At 55.3% G+C, this 18625-nt stretch overlaps 2 protein-coding genes across 2 annotated transcripts; one reads left to right on the plus strand and one right to left on the minus strand.

Moving 5' to 3' along the window:
• Positions 1–13676: 13676 nt before the first annotated feature.
• On the plus strand, positions 13677–14576 carry KRP23_10323 (ATP phosphoribosyltransferase; the record flags this gene model as incomplete). Its single annotated transcript, XM_067880757.1, has 1 exon — positions 13677–14576. The coding sequence occupies one exon, from the start codon at positions 13677–13679 to the stop codon at positions 14574–14576; it is 900 nt and encodes a 299-aa protein (XP_067742153.1).
• A 96-nt stretch (positions 14577–14672) lies between these two features.
• Positions 14673–18563, minus strand: KRP23_10324 (uncharacterized protein; the record flags this gene model as incomplete). The annotated part of the gene is made up of 2 exons (XM_067880758.1): positions 14673–16930; positions 17885–18563. 2 exons carry the CDS (start codon positions 18561–18563, stop codon positions 14673–14675), a joined length of 2937 nt encoding a protein of 978 aa, XP_067742154.1.
• Positions 18564–18625: the final 62 nt, after the last annotated feature.

The raw sequence follows: 18625 nt of genomic DNA on the forward strand, positions 1-18625 counted from the left end.
CACGCAAAACGTCGGAGACGAGTGCGGCGACTTTGACTCGCGCACCATGCCCGCGGCATATTTCGCCGCGAAGAATGCGTCGATCACATCGACTTGCTCCTTCGGTAGTGGCCATTGGCGCGTGGTGCAATATTTGGTGCCCGGCACCAAATCGATCTCGTGTCGCACACCTCGATCTGGAGGTAACACCGACGGTGGGTTATCGCTGACCACATCCGAGAACTCCTTCAAAAGGGGGTAGTACGGATCCGACGGGTCTTTCAAAATGGCCGCGCCATATCGTTTCTGCCGCGAGGAGGTCCTCTCGTCTTCCAACACCTCGGGGTCCATGACCGAGGAGGTGTTGAGCTCGATCGAATCGAATTCGCGTCGGATCAGGACCATCTCCTCGAGCACGCCCGCCTTCAGAGAGTCGAGAAACTCGACATACGAGAGCTCTTCGAGTTCCAGTAGCTCTGCTACCGCGGGCAGAACAGCTAACTTCCCGCCGTCCTTGTATTCGCCCGTGAGCATGTCCAATACCGTTGGTCCGACCACCCTCTCCGAGGGGTCTGCAATGCGGCGTCCTACGCCTGGACGTAGTCCCGCTGTAGTTGTGCCAGCTCTAGCGTCTTCTCTTGCGTGAGCTGCCGCAGCTCGAACGCTTTGCGTAGCGGGAGACCCCGCTCGACCACTCTCGGTTGCGCGAGCCCCAGCTCTAGCGTCTTCTCTTGCGTGAGCTGCCGCAGCTCGAACGCTTTGCGTAGTGGGAGACCCCGCTCGACCACTCTCGGTTGCGCGAGCCCCAGCTCTAGCGTCTTCTCTTGCGTGAGCTGCCGCAGCTCGAACGCTTTGCGTAGTGGGAGACCCCGCTCGACCACTCTCGGTTGCGCGAGCCCCAGCTCTAGCGTCTTCTCTTGCGTGAGCTGCCGCAGCTCGAACGCTTTGCGTAGTGGGAGACCCCGCTCGACCACTCTCGGTTGCGCGAGCCCCAGCTCTAGCGTCTTCTCTTGCGTGAGCTGCCGCAGCTCGGACGCCTTGTATGCCGCCCGCCCCGTGGGCAAAGGCGACGTTCTCGTTCTTGAGAGTTCCATGAGCCTCATCCTGAGGAGCACACAAAAATCCCATAGCTTCTCCCACACCCACCGAAGGCACATAAGCTCTCGAGGATGTAGAACTCGCGGTCGGCATAGCCGAAGGCAGTCCAAGTACTTCCGAAGTACCTGCAAAGTGCCGTTCGCCGCGTGGCACACGATGTTCGTGCACAAACCCGTCTCGGGAAGAGGAGGGGACATGACCCGCCAGGGCTCTGTCCGCGAGGGGTTTGTGACTAGCACCGATGGTGCGACTTCGCCAATCAATCCATGGCTCATGTTTAGTAAGCCAAGGCATGCCTAGGATAAGATCGTATCGATCATCCATGTCGAGGACAATGAACGGTTCGACCGAATTGAAGTCGTCAAACTTGACGTTTAGAGATAGTAGAACCTTCCGTGTAGACACGATGGATCCAGTCGCCAGGCGAACAGATACGTTTGTATTTCGCTTAGATGCTTCCAAAGCACTAGCATACAATGCACTGTTCCTAGCCACACTGGACTTCGTCGCGAAGTTGTAGGACGCTCCCGAATCAATCAGGACCTTCAACGGCTCGTCATATCCCTTAACGCTGGCTGTGACAACCACGAGGTTGGACCGCGCGGCGGCCACGGAGAGACACAGAAGTGTCGTCCCTGGGACTTGCTCCCCAGGAGGTGGAGGTGGCAGAGCTACCGACCTCGAGGAGGAGCGATGTCTCCCAGCAGGGCGTCCCGCACCTACTGGGAGTCGCCGTTTTCCGAAACCGCAGACTCGATCACATTGAGTGACGGAGCGGCCTTGCCGCGGCCCGTCTTCCACGGATTCGTTGGGCAGTTCCGGCGGAAATGACCAAGCTGATTACAGCCAAAGCAGCGACCACTCGCGCGTTGATTGCGCTGGGGACGAGCCGACTCGGCCGACGAGATCTCCATAGGAGTGGGATCTTCCGTCGCCTCTGCGCGACCCGCGTAACCCTGCGCCGAGCGCACGCAATGATCTTCCAGCATGGCGATGTGCACGACATCGTTGAACGTCGTTGGCTGTCTGCGGAAGAGCTCAGTCCGAACCGGGCCCGGACGGGCGCCATCCATGAAGACCGTCACCTTAACGTCCTCAGAGAGGGGAGCACCTGCCATGGCAGCTTCGAGATTCTGCAGCTCCATGACATAGTCTTGAAGCGTGCGCTTTCCTTGCTTGCACCGCAAAAAGAGTGACCGGTAACGGTAGGCCACATTGGCCAGGAGGGAAGTCGAACGCATTTCTTGTTCCATGAACGCCCACGAGGTGAAATACCCAGGAGACGAAGTCTCTCGTGCCATCGCCCATGCGCGTGCACGCCCTCCCAGATTGGAAAGCGCGAAGGCAACTTGGGCTCTTGACTCGTAGATCTGCCCAGCGCTCAGCGCTATCTCGATCTCACGAATCCAGAAGACAAGACTGTCTGCTTCTTTGCCGTCGAACGTCGGTACCGACATCCTGACGGGCTTCGTAGTTCCTTGCCGTGCGGCGTATGAAGCAGGACCCGAGGGGTTCGCCTGCGCCACACTCTGCGCCTCAGCTCGCATCGCCGTGCGAGCAGCTTCCTGTGCTGCAGTACTCACGTGAGCAATCAGCGACGATTCGTACTTGTCGAAGCGTTCCACGCGTGACCTCTGCTGCTCTGCAGGGAGGTTGGGGAATCCAGCAAACGCTGCTTCGCCCAGGAGACTGACCATCTTTTCTAGCGTAGCCCAGTGGGCATCTGAAAGATGAGGAAAATCCTGCCGGGACGGCAGCCTGCTCTCTGAGTCTTCCATCCTCAGAGAGATCTTGATTGTAGCGATCCGCGCCGGTCGCGGGAGTGACTACAAGTGCTACCAGGTGTGACGGGGGTCACACGCACCTTAGCCTTAGAGGAAGCGTTAACGCGCTAACCACAACAGACGCCTGGCGTCTCTGTTGTAAGCTTGCCTTCCAGTCGTTTCCGGGTACCGAGTACCAAACGACTTGCGAACTTCCAGGTTAGAGTTAAACTGTCTGTATTAATCTCACTTGTAAGGTTCTAACTACTGTAAACTATCTGCATACTGAACTCCTGTCTAAACTGACGATCTTCCAAATGGGTGGCCCCCATTTGATCCGCTACGGTAAGTCCGACTCCGTACCTAGTGTGATGTACACCATCGTACTTAACGTGCTGCCGAGTGCCACACACCAATTCGTGTGAAGTACGTACTCGTACTTAAGGTGACCAGTGTGAACCACACCGAAGAACAATGGGTCTCCCCCTTTCACAAGTTCTTTTGCTCGGCAACGGTGTAGGCCAGCGTGGCCCCATTACAACGGGTGTCGTTGTTAGAACCGAGAAGCGTATCGTACGCGTACGCTTCTCTTATCAAGAGAAGGAGTTCGTCGACGAGCTTATCGTCCTGGAACTGGACGATAAGTTCGATATGGTGTTGGGCATGCCGTGGCTTGCACGGCATGATCCGGTGATCGACTGGACGAAGCGCACGATCGTGCGCTTCGGGAACAGCAGCAGCGCGACAGAGAGCGATGGCCCTGTCGGCGCAGCACATGCACCGCGTGGTGCATGCGGCCCTCCATCAGAGACAGCGCGGAATGCGGCTGTCTCCGGTCACCCCAAGCGAACGCCAACGACTGCGAGAGTCGTTGGGAGAAGATGTGAACCGAATCAGCAGGGCCTGGTTCAATCCGATTCGAGAGGGTCTCGAAGCGTCCGGGGCGACGCGGTAGTGTCGACAGGTAATGTCGACACACAATTGGTCGAAAGACACTCCGCCGTTAGGCGTAGAGGTAAAGAAGACGCGTCGGCTCTGGGAGCCGACGCTGCAAGCAGTGCGGACGGTTGCAAACGTCCCGCACCGGAAATGCTTGCGAGCTCGCGTGCAGCCGGGCTGCACGACGAAGCGGTGCGCGATCAAGCCGGGCTTGAACGCGTGCGCCCGCGGGTAAAACCCGCCGGCGAATACAAGGAACAACTGTCCACGGCCGGGCCTGGACAAGAAGAAACTCGCGGAGCCGGGCTCCGCACGAGAAGTGAACGGCGCAAGCGAGAAAAGCTGCGCAAGTCTCGGTCAGGGACCGAGACGCTACAAGCAGTGTCTGCCGGGCAGACACAGGAGTTGGAGACGACCGTCGAGACATTGAGTGTCTTGACGCGTACGAGTATTGGTCTCCAATACAAGAAGATGAGGCTGGATAATCCTCCGACGTTAGCGTCGGAGTTGATGTCGCTCCCAGTCACAAGCTGGAAGCGTTTCGCTCGCGACCTGCACGATGGACGCATCGAGCAGATCTGCATCCTCTCGGACGTCGAGAGGATGACGTGTGAAGCAGAAGAGCTGAATCAGCTCATCTCTGAGGGCGCGGACGCCCTCAGCGCGAAGTCGAAGAAGGAACGCTTCGACGAGCAAGGCTGGGACTCGCTCAAGGCGAGCCCCTTTTACAAAGTCTTGCGTGAGTACAAGGATGTACTCCCGGACGACATTCCTGCGGAGTTACCGCAGGACAAGGGTATTCAGCACGAGATTGATCTCGTGCCGGGAACGAAGTACTGCGTCACGCGACAGTGGCCACTGCCGCGTGAGCAAGTCAAAGCAATCGACGACTTCTTTGAAAGTCGTCGCAATGCAGGACAAGTGCGGGAATCGAAGTCCCCGCACAGCGCGCCTACGTTCTGTGTGAAGAAACCACAGGGCGGGTGGCGCATCGTTCATGCGTACAACAAGCTGAACGATGCGACGGTACCGGCACAGACGCCGATACCTCGAAAAGATGTGATCATCGATTCGATGACCTCGAGTACTATCTTCAGTACTCTGGATCTGAGAGACGGGTTCTATCAGATCCTCATGCGTGAGAGTGATATCCCTCTCACGGCGGTAAGCACTCCGAGCGGCATGCTCTGGGAGTGGCTCGTGATGCCGCAGGGGCTGAAGAACGCCCCAGCGACGTTCAACAGGTGCGTCACGCACTTGTTGCGCTCGGTGCGCGACTTCGCACCGAGCTATTTCGACGACGTGTTCATTCACAGCCGGGCTGTGAATGGGAAATCGGATGTGGAGATGCATACAGAGCATCTCCGCAAGTTGCTTGAGCTCATGCGAAAGCACAAGCTCTACGCGAACCTGAAGAAGTGTATCTTCGGGGCGACCGAGATACCCGTACTTGGGTGTCTCGTGGGGAAGAACGGCGTACGCCCTGACCCAGGAAAGGTCAGAGTGATCACTGAATGGCCTACGCCTTCAAACGTAAAGGAACTGCGGCAGTTCCTTGGACTCGCCACGTACTTATGCAAGTACGTGAGCAACTACGCGGGCAAGATTCGCCCGCTGTCGCAGCTCTTAAAGAAAGAGGCTGCATGGGAATGGACTGCTGATTGTCAGCAGGCCTTCGAAGCAGTCAAGCAGGGCTTGACTGAGGCGCCGATCTTGGCGGTGGCCGACCAAGATCGCCCATTCCACGTTGTGTGCGATGCATCCAATTTCGCGATCGGATGCGCACTGATGCAACTCGATCACGAAGGTCGTGATCGTGTGGTTTACTACCAATCGCGTCAGCTGAAGCCAGCTGAGCGCAATTACCCGGTACATGACAAGGAACTCCTTGCCATGAAGTATGCACTCGCAAAGTTTCGAGTGTATCTACTTGGGAGTAGACCATTCGTGGTCTACACCGACCACGCATCGTTGCGTACGGCGATCAAGTCGCCGCACATATCACAAAGAATGGCACGGTGGCTGTCATTCTTTGCTGAATACAACTTCCAGGTTGAGTACAAACCTGGAAGGTTGAATGTCGTGGCCGACGCGCTTTCGCGTCGACCAGATTATGCGGTGCAAGAGGCCGACGCCAACGCAGTTGGCGTCGTCAGGACGACTACACCCTCGTCGTCCTTGCTGGACGAAGTGAAGGCCGCATACGCACATGATGCGGATGCGAAGCAATTGTTGGAGTACTTCTCCACACCTTCTGACAAGTCTCGTCAGAAGCTGGCCAAACACCTTCGTGCCCGTGTACACCGTTATCGTGTACACAATGGTCTGCTGCTTTACAGCGCAGTCGACGACAACGCAGATCGCATTGTCGTGCCAGATGATCATGAGCTGAAGCTCAAGATCACGTATGAGTACCACGATGCCCCGACATCGGGACATCCTGGCCGTGAGAAGACATATTTGCTTCTCACGCGTGACTTCTATTGGAGTCACCAGTACAAGTGGGTACGCAAGTACGTTCGTGCTTGCGAGGTATGCCAGCGCGTGAAGCCTGCGCCCAACTCGCAGGCTCTGCTTCAATCACTACCGACTCCGTCGGAGTGCTGGCAGTCCATTTCAATGGACTTTGTTTTTGGTCTTCCGCAAGACAACAAGCGGAGGACTGGTATTGTGGTCTTTGTTGACCGCTTCAGCAAGATGGTGCATCTTGCTGCAGTACCAGCCGAGGTGACAGCCAAACAGACGGCATGTCTGTTTGTCGACATGGTGTTTAGACACCATGGCATGCCACTCGACATCGTGTCGGATCGGGATCCGCGCTTTACAGCGCGATTCTGGCAAGAAGTGTTTACACTTCTTGGGACGCAGTTGTCCATGTCGACTGCGGATCACCCGCAGACCGACGGACAAACAGAGCGTGTCAACCGCGTGCTGGTTGACACCATGAAGAGCTACGCGCACTCGTTCCATCAATGGAGCGACTGCTTGCCGATGGCGGAGTTCGCCATCAACAACTCGGTGCATGTCTCGACAGGACACACATGAATGCCATGAGGCACCCACGCGTACCGAGCGTACTCGGTGCGGTAGCTCCTTCCTTAAGTGGGGGAGGATATCCGGTTAATTCAAAACAACCGGATAAGCACGCTGATACAAGCAATGTATCAGCTGTGACGACTCGCTCACGTACTGCGCGCAGTCATGGCGACGACAAGACAGTGTCTACGACGGGCGTAGACACTTTAAACGACAACGAACATCACGCGCAGGCCGGGCCTGCTGCGAACAAGGAGCACGAACTGAACCAGGGGTTCAGCTCGGATGCAATGGACTTTGTCCAGCGTCGACAAGCCGTAATTCGGTTTGTCCAAGATGCAATAGCAGCTTCTGTCGATCGACAGAAGCTGAATGCCGATAACTCCGGCAGGGGAAACACAAATGAATTCAAAGTTGGTTCATTAGTTCTGTTAGCTACGCAGAACCTAGCTAAACATGCAGTTTCCGACTTCGGAGCAAGCAAGCTTGCTCCGCGCTTCATTGCGCCATTCACCGTGTTGGCGAAGCATGGCAACGCGTACACACTGGACATACCGTCCAGCATGCGCTTGCACCCAACGTTTTACGTTGGGCGACTGAAGCCGTACGTGCAGCACGAGTCACCTACGTCTGGTGACTCGCCAAAGCGCTCTCGAGCGCGGCGACGCGCTTCAAGGCGCCAGAGAGCCTCGTCCCGACCTCGACCTTTACATTCGAGGTCGTCTGCGCAACCTCCGCGAGCTGAGCCTTCAACAAGCTCAGCTCCTGACGCAGAGCAGCGAACTGCGACGCTTGGAGACGCTCAACAGCCTCCAAGCGAGACTCAAGGTTTGGTTGACCAAACCCGGGGCGTCTACCCGCCCCCCCCCCCCCCCCCCCCCCCCCCCCACCCCCGTTGCGAGACGCACGCGGGGCAACTCGCTGGATCGTCCAGCGAATTGTTGGTCATCGGAACCAGACCCGAGGTCCGGTTCATTTTCGTATTCGTTGGAGAGGATTTCCTCCCCAACACGATACGTGGGAATCACGGAATGTCCTGATGGAGGACATTCCGGAAATGGTGACGGCGTACGAAGGCCGCCACCGCCACTTCCGCCGAAGGGCGTAAAACTTGGGCGAGCGCTGTAGTCGCCTACAGCACTCGGATAAGTGCTGCGATTATCCGCAGCACTAGAAGACGCCTGCGCCTGAAAACTGGCGCGCAGGGTCTTGAGGTCGTCAGGTACACACATGGACGTGTACCCGTTGACGTCCCGCTCGGTGATGCGTACTGCTCCGGGGTAGCAGTACTCACAAGCAGTGTCATAAGGCACTGCACAAGGAAGTCCAATACCAACTGCACCATGGTGCAGTCGTTCAAGTTTACCACGCTTCGAGAACTTCTCGTAGCGCTCCCGCGCCTGGCTAATCCGGTCGCGATAGCCAGCGGGGTTCTTGTTGAAGTTTTCAACAAAGGCACTCCAACTTTGACAAAGTGCCTGCCACTCGGGCACTTTGCTTCTGCGAGAAGTCTTCTTGCTCGCAAACCATCGGAGCTCATGGAAGAGCCCGATGTAGTAGTCGCGCCTTTGATTCGTTAACGGATCAAAGTGTACTCGCTTCGCGACGTCATCGTCAACGATGGCGTTGCACGAGTACAGCGCGTACAGATTCGGTGGCGCGGTCGCACCGAATCGGCTGCCGATCTCAGACTGAGACGGCATCCACGGCTCGCGCACTGGCTCAGTGTGCGAGGCCGCAACAACAGCGGATGGAGCAGAGTCATCTCCATCCCGCGGAGTCGTCAAGGCTCCAGCGGCAGCGAGCGGTGTTCCACTGCCGCTGCGCGAACGCTTCGAGCCCGAAGCGTTCGAGTCGTCCTCGCGTGGACGACGTAGACCCACATTGGGGTCAGTGTGGCCCGGAGACAAGGTGTCCTTGTCTCCTTCGAGTTCCCCCTTCTCGACTTCGCTACCGTAGTCGAGGGGAACTCCCTCTCCACCCGGAGAGTAGATGCCCACTCCGGTTTCGACAGCAATGATCTTGCCTGTCTTGTTTCGGATGGCATGCTTCTCATGCCATCTCGAGTGGTATCCAGCAACAGAGAGGCGACTCTCTGTTGCCGCGCTTGTCGGCATCGCCGTCGAGGCGATGCCAGTAGCGGTCGTGGCTGAGGCAGCGGCCGTCGTCGCCTTGGAGGCGACGACAGCACTTGCTGTTGCCGAAGCGGCCGGCGTCTTGGACGAAGACGTCGTTGGCGTGCTCATTGGGAATGAGCACGTGTTCTCCCGAAGAAAATACGGATTGACGTGTCGAGACCGGCACGTCAAATCCTAACGGGGGGATGGTGTAGCGGGGCTACACATTCGGTTCACCTCCTACCTTAGTGCAACATGCACTAAGGCATACATTCAGGTGACCACCACAGGGTGATCCACATTCATAGCAAAAGGCATATGACTGGTAGAAAGTAACACCTTTCTACCAATGAGAGTCATTCAATAGATAGGGGTTCTGCCAGCCATCCAATGGCAGAACCTCTCATTAGAAATATCAGTTTTAGGAGGAAACCCCATTTACAATCAATACAGTTCTCATTTACCACCAAAGCTTCCGTTTGGTTCATTTATCTAGGTTTAAGTATACTTGTGGATACAAGTATACTGAACTTAAGTAAACTACTCCTACGCTTCCTCCTACACGTGCGCACACGTGTAAGCTTAAGTAGTGGGTCTAAGCAGACCCATTACAACACAGATCATGTGATATCACATAAATCCTGCAATGCACACACTAAGTATGAGTTTAGCCACACCAAATTAATCTGTGGCACACCTCGCTACGTAAGATCACACCAAATACGGGTGAATGTACACCCGTCAATTCCAGCGAATCGTATCAGAAAATGAAGCGTAATTTGAACCAATTGGCAGAGAGAATGTCATCTAAACTCACATCACTTCTCAATCTACGCGAAGCCCCCCCCCCCCCCCCTCCTCCCTACCTCGACTCAAGATGCCCCCAACGTATAACTGGACAACTATCTGCAGCGACATGCCTCGCGACGATTCCCAGCTGGTAATGGAGGACATGAAGATCTTCCTTATCGTGAAAAGCCATCTGGTGCCCTGCGTCGTGTGCGCGATGGCAAGACCGCATAAGATGTGTTACCAGTTGTTGAAGTGCTTCTCTGCGACGTGCAAAGCTGCTTCTCCGTATGACGCATGCCAGTGGCTGGGAAAAGTGCTGACATGCCAAGAGCTGAATCGTGTTACAATCATGGAGGCTGGCGCTCATGACACGCTCGTGAGAGATTCACGCAAGCCCAAACTCACTCCAAGACTGAAGGATTACGGTTGGGAGATGGCGTCACAAGGTTTGAAGCCGGCTCACATTCGCATGGGAATGTCCAGGCGTTTCGGGCTGTCTGAATCTGAATTGCCAAGTTTGAGGCAAGTACAATGGTTCTCGAACGCCTTCACCAAGAAAACGCTGCACCGAGACGATGACTTTTACGACATCGTGGACCAGGTGCATGAGCTAGCGTATGGTCCTTCCATTGCTGACACGCAGCCGTTTTCGTTCGGATACCAATTAAACGTTCACGGAAAATCCGATCTTGGAAATGGTTCTGACGAACATCCGTTTTTGGTGGGACTGACGACCAAACGGCTGCTTCAGAATGCGGCGCGGGATCCGGCATCGTTTGTGTTTCACATGGATGCCACCTTCAAGCTGAACCAGGTGGTGTATCCAGTCATTGTATGTGGTGTGTCAGACAAGGGCCGCTCATTCCACCTGGTTGCGCTGTTCATCACTTCGCAGAGACTGAAAGTATTGTACGTGAAAGCGCTAGCTGCTCTCCGCACGGTTTTCACTGCAGTTACGGGTCAGCAATTGTTGCTCAAGTACGTCATGGCGGATGCAGAAGCAGCTCAGCAAAATGCTGTTGATTAGGCCTTTGGTGTGGATTCGGAATTTGCGAATCTCATGTGCTTCTGTCATGTCATGGCTAAAGTGCACGAAAGGCTCAAGGGTGTCCCACAGAGGTTGTGCGAAAAGGTGATCGCTGATATTTACGACCTTCATTTCGCACGAAGCAAAGCCATTTATGACGAACAAGTGGCAATTGTTTTGGCCGAGTGGGGAAGTGACGAAGATTTGAAGGGATTTCGAAGCTACTTTAACAGTGTGTGGGTTACGAGCGCTTTTGACCGCTGGCAACGTTTCCACGCACCTAGTGGGTACGCGACGACAAATAACCCAGTGGAGCAATTTAACCGTTTGATCAAGCGTGACTACACACTCCGTACGAAACACAAGATTGGAACGCTCGTCCACCTGCTTGTGGACTGTTGCTTACACCCCGAAAACGCCCCGGCGAAACCTGCATGTCGACATGACACCCAGCCGGTCAAGCATCGAGTTCTTGCTCGTTTCGGCGACCCCCAACATTGTCCGTGTCGCGTCGCGTGGTTGCGTTCGTGTGTATGTGCCTGAGTTTGGCCGCAGCCGTGAAACCGCTCCAGTGTCAGCACAGATGGGAGGCAACTACGTGTGAATGAAGCTTCATGGACAGCCAGAGGGTGGCTGGAGCGTTGACGTGAGTTTGCGGACATGCGAATGTAAGTACAACTTCAAACTCGCGCTATGCATTCATGTGCTGGTTGGACTTCAGGTCAGGAACTACACCGGGCTAGATGGCAAGCGCACCCCTGTCAATTCCTCCGTGGCGAAGAAGCGCCGACAATCGAGAACGACCAATGTACGAGCTCCAACAGGCAGGCCACTCGTTAATGGACATGCACTGAGCACTGATTTGAAATAATTAGTAAAACCGTCTCTAAATACAGTAACATGTACTACATCGCAGTTTGTTCATTTTTTATCGTGATTGAGGCTGCAATATCACAAATAGCTACATGAAACCAACAGAATTCGCTCTGCCCTCCATTTCTAGAGCTCAGTTTTAATCAACGTACGAAGATGGCAGCCCGCGAGGACACAGCAGCTACTAACGAGGCCCCGCCCGGCACGTTTATCGCTTTTTTTAATGGTGCAAACAACATCTAAAGAAGCGTGGGTGGGGTCGCCTAGATGAGACGGCAGCTCGTTACCTGAGGACGTGGGTGTTTATTCCACGCAATTCCACCTCTACAGCCATCGACTCTATCAAGCGACTACTCGATGCGGTACCTAATGCACGCATCACCAAGGCCCTCTCATTGAGGCAGTTGCGAAAGGTGATGATGCTGGCGAGGAGGAATGGGTCCTACCAACAGCTGTTGATCAACGGGGTAGGCCGACATATCATATGCGAACCATTCTCGATGATCAGCGGGTAAATGGGCGCGTACTGTTCCTGACGTCATGGAAGCCAACGTGGGAGTGCACCGCAAACCTGCCATCAGGTGAGATCAAGCAGTACAGACAGCGTAAACGACGCAAAGTGGAGCGGGCCTACATTGAAGCTGAAGCTGTCGAGGACTAACAACAAACATTTATGCGATGGTAGCAATTGCATATATTGTTAAGCTTACTTAATACAACACACTACAATTGATCCCTAGAATGCAGTGGATTTTAGCGATTGCCACGCAGCCATCAGCTAAGGCGGTACAGGGCGAGCCCTTCAACACGCCTTGCACAAGCCACGCAACAACCCCTTCGCCCACACACTTCCCTATGTGCCGCGGAGCCTGCTCTGTGCCCGCCGTGGCACGCCACGCTGTTATTGGTAGTACAGTCGTAGTCGAGGGCGCCGCCGAGCCGGCACTGTGCCCACCGTGGCACGCCGCGCTTGATGCTGGTTGTCGTTGAAGGCGCCAGTTGAGAAGTGAGGGACCTGTGGACTGGCCGACCCGCGGGATGGATGGGCCGCGTCCTTCCACGTGGATCGGCCACGTCCACGGATCTTGTCTGTGTGGCACACAGCTGATTTGTGTGTAGAGTGTGGGTTGCTGTGTATTTTTACTATTTTGTCTGTACATATGTACGTCCGTTGATAGGGATTACATCCGTCTGGAACCATCTCAGACGAACCCTTCTTCGTTCGCTGTAGACACCGGTTTCTCTCTGACCGTGACATGGTCTCCTCAACAGGAAAAATCTGCATAGTCCGAGCGCAGTATTCCGCCAAGTACGTTTGCCACGCCGTCCTGCTGTCGTGTCATTGCTCTGGACGATCCACAGCCACGCCATCTTCATTATCAACAGTGTGATCACTACGAGACTCGCCACCCGAGATACCCCCTGATCAGTCGCTCCCCTTGCCCTCGCCATCCGACGGCACCTCCTCTACGCTCTGGCTCTCGTTGGCACCGTCGCAGTTATCCCCGCCACCGTCGATGTTATCCTCGCCGGCATCTTCATCGCGTTCTCCGTTTCCTTCTCTTGTGCTGCTCTGCGGCGTGTTGCTGCCGTCCGCTCTCTGCCGCTGCTCTTCCAAGGTATACCAGGACCGCTGCGTAGGCGCCTCTGGCTGCGTCTGACCGTGTCGTCTTCAGGCGCGCGTTCCGCGGCGTGGCCTCCGCGTGCGTGCATGGCCGGCGTAGGGAGTGCGGCCAAAAGCTAAAATAGCGGCCGTCCACAAAAAAGCTCAAATTGCGGTTTTGTTCGTTGAGATTTATTTTTAATTACAATCCTGGCCAATACCCGTACGGGGGCGTTCATTATAGGGGGGGGGGCTTTACCCCCAAATACTTGTTTTAATTTTAAAATACTTCTCTAGTATTTTGAAGGTGAGGCTGACAATTTTTATCTCTGCTGATTGGTCTACATCCTGGGAAAAAGCTCGTGGTTATAACCGTTGATGCGCAAACGAAGCGCCGAAAAAGTTAACGAGGTTGTCCACTTTCCATTCGCCGCGCAAGTGTCCTCACCATGTCAGCCACGCCTCCCTCCCCCGTGCCCAAGAAGACGGACGAGCGCCTGCTGTTCGCCGTGCCCAAGAAGGGCCGTCTGCATGACAAGATCCTGACGCTGCTCAAGGGCGCGGGCCTCAACTACCACCGCCCGAACCGCGTGGACATCGCGCTGTGCTCGAGTCTCCCGGTCACGCTCGTGTTCCTGCCGGCCGCCGACATCGCCACATATGTAGGCGAGGGCAACCTTGACCTGGGCATCACGGGTCAGGACATCATTGCCGAGAGCAAGACCAAGGTGGACGAGCTGCTGCCGCTGGGCTTCGGCCTGTGCGCGCTGGGCGTACAGACGCCCGTTAAGGACGCCGTCGTGTCACCCGAGCGACTGGCGGGCAAGCGCATCGTCACGTCCTTCCCGGAAGTCACGCGCGACTACTTTAGGCAGTTCGAAACGGAGGCCACGGGCCCTACGAAGATCAAGTACGTGTCTGGGTCGGTGGAGGCGGCCTGCTCGCTGGGCCTGGCCGACGGCATCGTGGACCTGGTGGAGACCGGTACCACCATGAAGGCCGCGGGCCTGGAGCTTATCTCAACGATCCTGCAGACGCAGGCCGTGCTCATTGCCAACCCGCAATCGGCACACAAGGATCTGGTGCACAAGGTGCACCAGCGCATCTTGGGCTTCATCACTGCCACCAAGTACCGGATGGTGACGTACAATGTTGACAATGAGAAGCTGGAGGCGGCCACCAAGGTCACGCCCGGACGGCGCTCCCCCACGGTCAATTCGCTCGTGGGCGGAGGATACGCCGTCTCGGCCATGGTGGGCGTCAAGGACGTGTCGGACGTCATGGACCAGCTCCACGACGTGGGCGCCACGGACATCATGATCTTCAACATTGAGAACTGCCGCGCGTAGATGGGAAGGCCCGTCGACCCGGCTAGTAGAAGCAACATGCGTCAATACAATTCGAATCATTTTTTCACAAAGTGCTGTTTTTGTAGGCCGGCAGAGCTACAAATTCACGCGTAATTTCGGCTGGAAAGTCCCAGGTGATCGTGTTGACGGGGGTGGCGGCAGCTGTGATCCTGCCACTGAAGACGCTCGGAAGCTGGTTGCACCCGGACTGGGCTTTGGTCGCTGCTGTGGGGGTGGCTGGAATAAGTACGAGCTCTGGGGCTTCGAAGAGGTACTAACGTTGCTCTTTTTGCTGATGTGGCTTGGAGTTTCCAGATCCATTGTCTTCGTAGACCATTTGGGTGCTGCTGCCATGGTTGAATCGAAATCCCGGAGATCAAACGGCAATCCTGGGCCTTGGCGACGTTGGCCCACCTGCTGGTTGCGACGCTGCCAGTTCGCTTCAACCTGTTTTCGCAAAGCTGGTGGCAGGCCGGACGGGTCCTCCTCAATGGGAAGAACTACTTCCCAGGGCTGAGACTTGATTTTATCCACGACTGGAGTTGGATGATGGAAATTATTGTTGTTGCTGCTGTGATGGCCTACCGACGCGAGCTCGCTGTGCCTCCAGTGTTTGTTGTTGTCGACTTCAACAACCGCCGGCTTTTCCGTTGTCGAGTAATGTCTCCTGGTGACTGCCGTTAGCTGTTGCTGCTCTCGTCGCTGCTGGGTGAGTCTCCCGCGCGCATTGTCAAGCTGCCGAATCTGGACGTGCAGCCTCTGCTCGCGGGCTTCGAGCTCGCCCTTCACTCGTTCCAGTGTTCGCTCTCGGTTCACCATCGAGGAATCTGTGTCTTGGACAACCGCGGCTTGTTCTGCAACAATCTGCTCGCGCGCCAGTAAATCTCGTGTTCCAGCGTCCAGCTTTTCTGCAAGTGCCACAACTTCTTGTGTACGCTCGGCAAGTCTGGCTTCAGCTTCCTGCACTTCATTGCGCACACTCTCGAGAGCCTGAAACTCGCCTTCGTGGCTTGCTAACTCGGCCTCGAGATCTTCACGATCTGCACGTAGCTCGCGCCAAGCATCTTCAAGTGCCAGTCGGGACGCGCGAAGCTCCTCGTGCTCGCGCTCAATTTCAAGCGCAGTCTGCTCTCGGAAAGCTGCAAACTCCGCTCTGGCTTCGTAAAGTGCACGTTCGTCGCGCTCCAGCTGAGTACGACGTGTTGCAAGCCGCGCTTCGTACACTCGAGCATCTTCACGGGCCTCTGCGAGTTGCTGTCCCATGTATGCTGCATGTCCAGCCTCCTGGTCTCGCAACACCGCGGATTGAGCCTGAAGGTGAGCACTCAGCGCATCTAGTCGTTGTTGTTCCTGTCGTAGTCGCTCTTTGTCCTCAAGAGCTCCTTGTCGAGCACTCCGAGCCCCAGCCTCCAGCTCCCGCAGTAGTTCTGTCAACTTCGTGCGTTCCTGTTCTGCGTGTTGAGCTGCACGCTTTGAACTACCTTCCAAAGAGGCAATCACGCGGAGTCGGGCCTCGTCTTCAGCAGCCACACGTGCTGCTGAGTTATCGTATCCTGATCCTTCTTCTTGCACTTGGTGCGTAACAGTGAGTCGTGCCAGAGCACGCTGCATTTGAGCACTAAGAGCCTCAAGAGCACGCTTTTCTCGATGGCGTTCTAGCTGATCAACTTCATCCTGTTCTGCTGTTTTCCGTGCCAGCGCCAACTCCGCATCTTGTACTGCTCTCTTTGAGCGAGATAATTCTTCTCGGAGACCTCGCAACTCAGCTTCCAACCATTCGGCTCGATGCTGGTAGCCTGCTGCATCATTTTTACTTGTCGCTGCAAGTTGATCAGCCTGGAGTTTATCGTGTTCCGCTGTGGCAAGTTGCTGAGAAAGCCGTGTGTTGGCTGCCGCACGTTCTTCTAGGTGTTGCGAGATCTGTTTGGCAGAGGCATAATTTTCCTCTAGCTGTTTTGTAAGTTGCTGTGTGAGCTGACTGCTGGATGCTTCAAGGGCTTCTAGCTGCTGCGTGAGCTGATTGCTGGAAGCTATCTGAGCTTCGAGCTGTTGCGCGAGTTCATTATTTTTTTGCTGCAGTACGGCCCGTTCGATGTCGAACGCAGCAGTAAGTTCGGCTTGGAGCTCTACACAATTGCACGGTGGCACAAGAACTACCTTTGCTTCGTGGTTCTCTTTGCTCAAACGAGCCTGTGGTGGATCCAGTTTTGGTGACTCTTTTATCGGTTCGAGGTCAACTTGAGGTGGTGGGGAGGACTTCGCAACAGGAGCAGTAGGAGCAGGTGGATCTGGTGAAGGCTGCTTCTCTAGTATTTGCGGCTCTTTTTCCTCGATTGGTGTCTGCTCTGGAGCAGCTACAGCAGCGACACTGTCTTCCACTTCAAACGACTGGGAGTATGAATGACGTCGATGAGGACTACTCCGAGCAGAGATTGATAATGGAGATGAAGGCAGAATCTCTTCCAGCAGACTGTCTTTGGACTGTTCAAAGTCGCTCTCGCGAATCCCGAGTGCGCCTTTGTCCACTGTTAACGACCGCCTGCGTCCTGGTGATGGAGGAGTGACTGGTCTTACGTTGCCGTTGGCCGATACTGCTGGTGTCTCTACTGGAAGCTCCAGGACTGTTGGTAGAGGCTGCGATTGGACCGGTGACGGTGGCAAAGAACTTTTGAAGGGGTCTTCCGCTTGGGTTTGTTGTTTTTCAGGGGAGTTGTCATTGCTACTGCGGCTTCGGCGTCGTGACAATAGCGGTTCTCTTGGCTTTGGAGGTGACAGATCGCCCAGCAGGTCCATCAGCAGGCTGTCCTTAGCGCTAGCGATGTCCACATTGCTGATACCAGAAAGTGGTGCAGAGGCATTTGGCGAGTCAGCTCTTTTCTGTGGTGGGGTTTTCGCTTTCGGTGATGTTTTCGCTTTTGGTGGTGTTGATGCCCGTGCCTCCACAACTGCAGGCTTCGGTATTGGTTCATTCTCTTCCTCTCGAGGGCTTTGGCGCGTGGTCTTTTTCGAGGCGGAAGGAGTTGCAAACAGATCCGCTAAGGGGTCATTTTGAGTACTTCGCCTATCGCTGGGTCCACCGAAAAGTGCATCGAATGTTGAGCTGGATTTCGTTGTTGTGGATCCAATTCCGAAGGGGTCAGAGTCAGCGCCTCTGGTTTGTCTTCTCCCTCCACGAAGCCCGCCTCGGCGTTCTGTTGATGGCCCCAATAACGAGGATAATGGTGTTGAATCCAGGTCACTTTTGACGTCATCTTGGAAAAAAGCCGCTGAGAGCCCTTCGTTGCCCCCTTTACCAGACTCGCCCGCACCAAAATCGGTAGTAGCTTCATCTCGATCGAGTTTCTTGGACCCGCGCACCGTCGGTGTGTAGCTGGAGATCCCAAAAGTATCATCGGTGTCAAATGTATTGTTCCTATCGTTGTCCCTATTCAAGCTCACGAGCTCTGGTGACGGTGGCGAAAACTCGACCGACCCAAAATTTGCACCCGAGCCGAGATCTCCACTATCCAGGCCCAGCATTTTGGAAAATTCGTCATCTAATCCTCCTCCAAGTTTACCACTGCCGTTCTTCCTTCTGGCTGCAACTGCAGCAGCCATCTCCAGTTCGGCCGCGCTATCCCAATTCTTGGCTGAAGATGTCCAGTCGCCCGCAGCATCACCACCGTCATCGTTGTCAAAATCGTCTTCGAAGGCGCTTTTCTTCGACTTTGACTTGCTCTTCTTTTTGCTGCTGGAGCTCTTCGACTTCTCCTTGTCTTTAGACTTTTTTTTCTTCTTGTCGTCGCTTTTGTCTTTGGATTTCGACTTGTTCTTGCTCGAGGCGTCTCCCAGCAGGTCACCGACGTCGAAGTCGGACATGTCGACGTCCACATTGTCACGAGCTCCAGAAATCGAAATGAGGCCACTCGTCAAATCACTCGCCGTGCCTCGCTTCAATCCTCCGCCTCCAGAGGTGCCACCGATCGAAATGAGGTTGTCTAGCGGCATACCGACTGTTGTCTCGGTCACGCCTCCGAAGACTCTCTGCAATGAATTGGGCAGGCGCTGCT

Source organism: Phytophthora ramorum (assembly GCF_020800215.1).
Source record: "Phytophthora ramorum isolate Pr-102 chromosome Unknown Phyram_PR-102_s0009, whole genome shotgun sequence".
Taxonomy (NCBI): Eukaryota; Oomycota; class Peronosporomycetes; order Peronosporales; family Peronosporaceae; genus Phytophthora; species Phytophthora ramorum.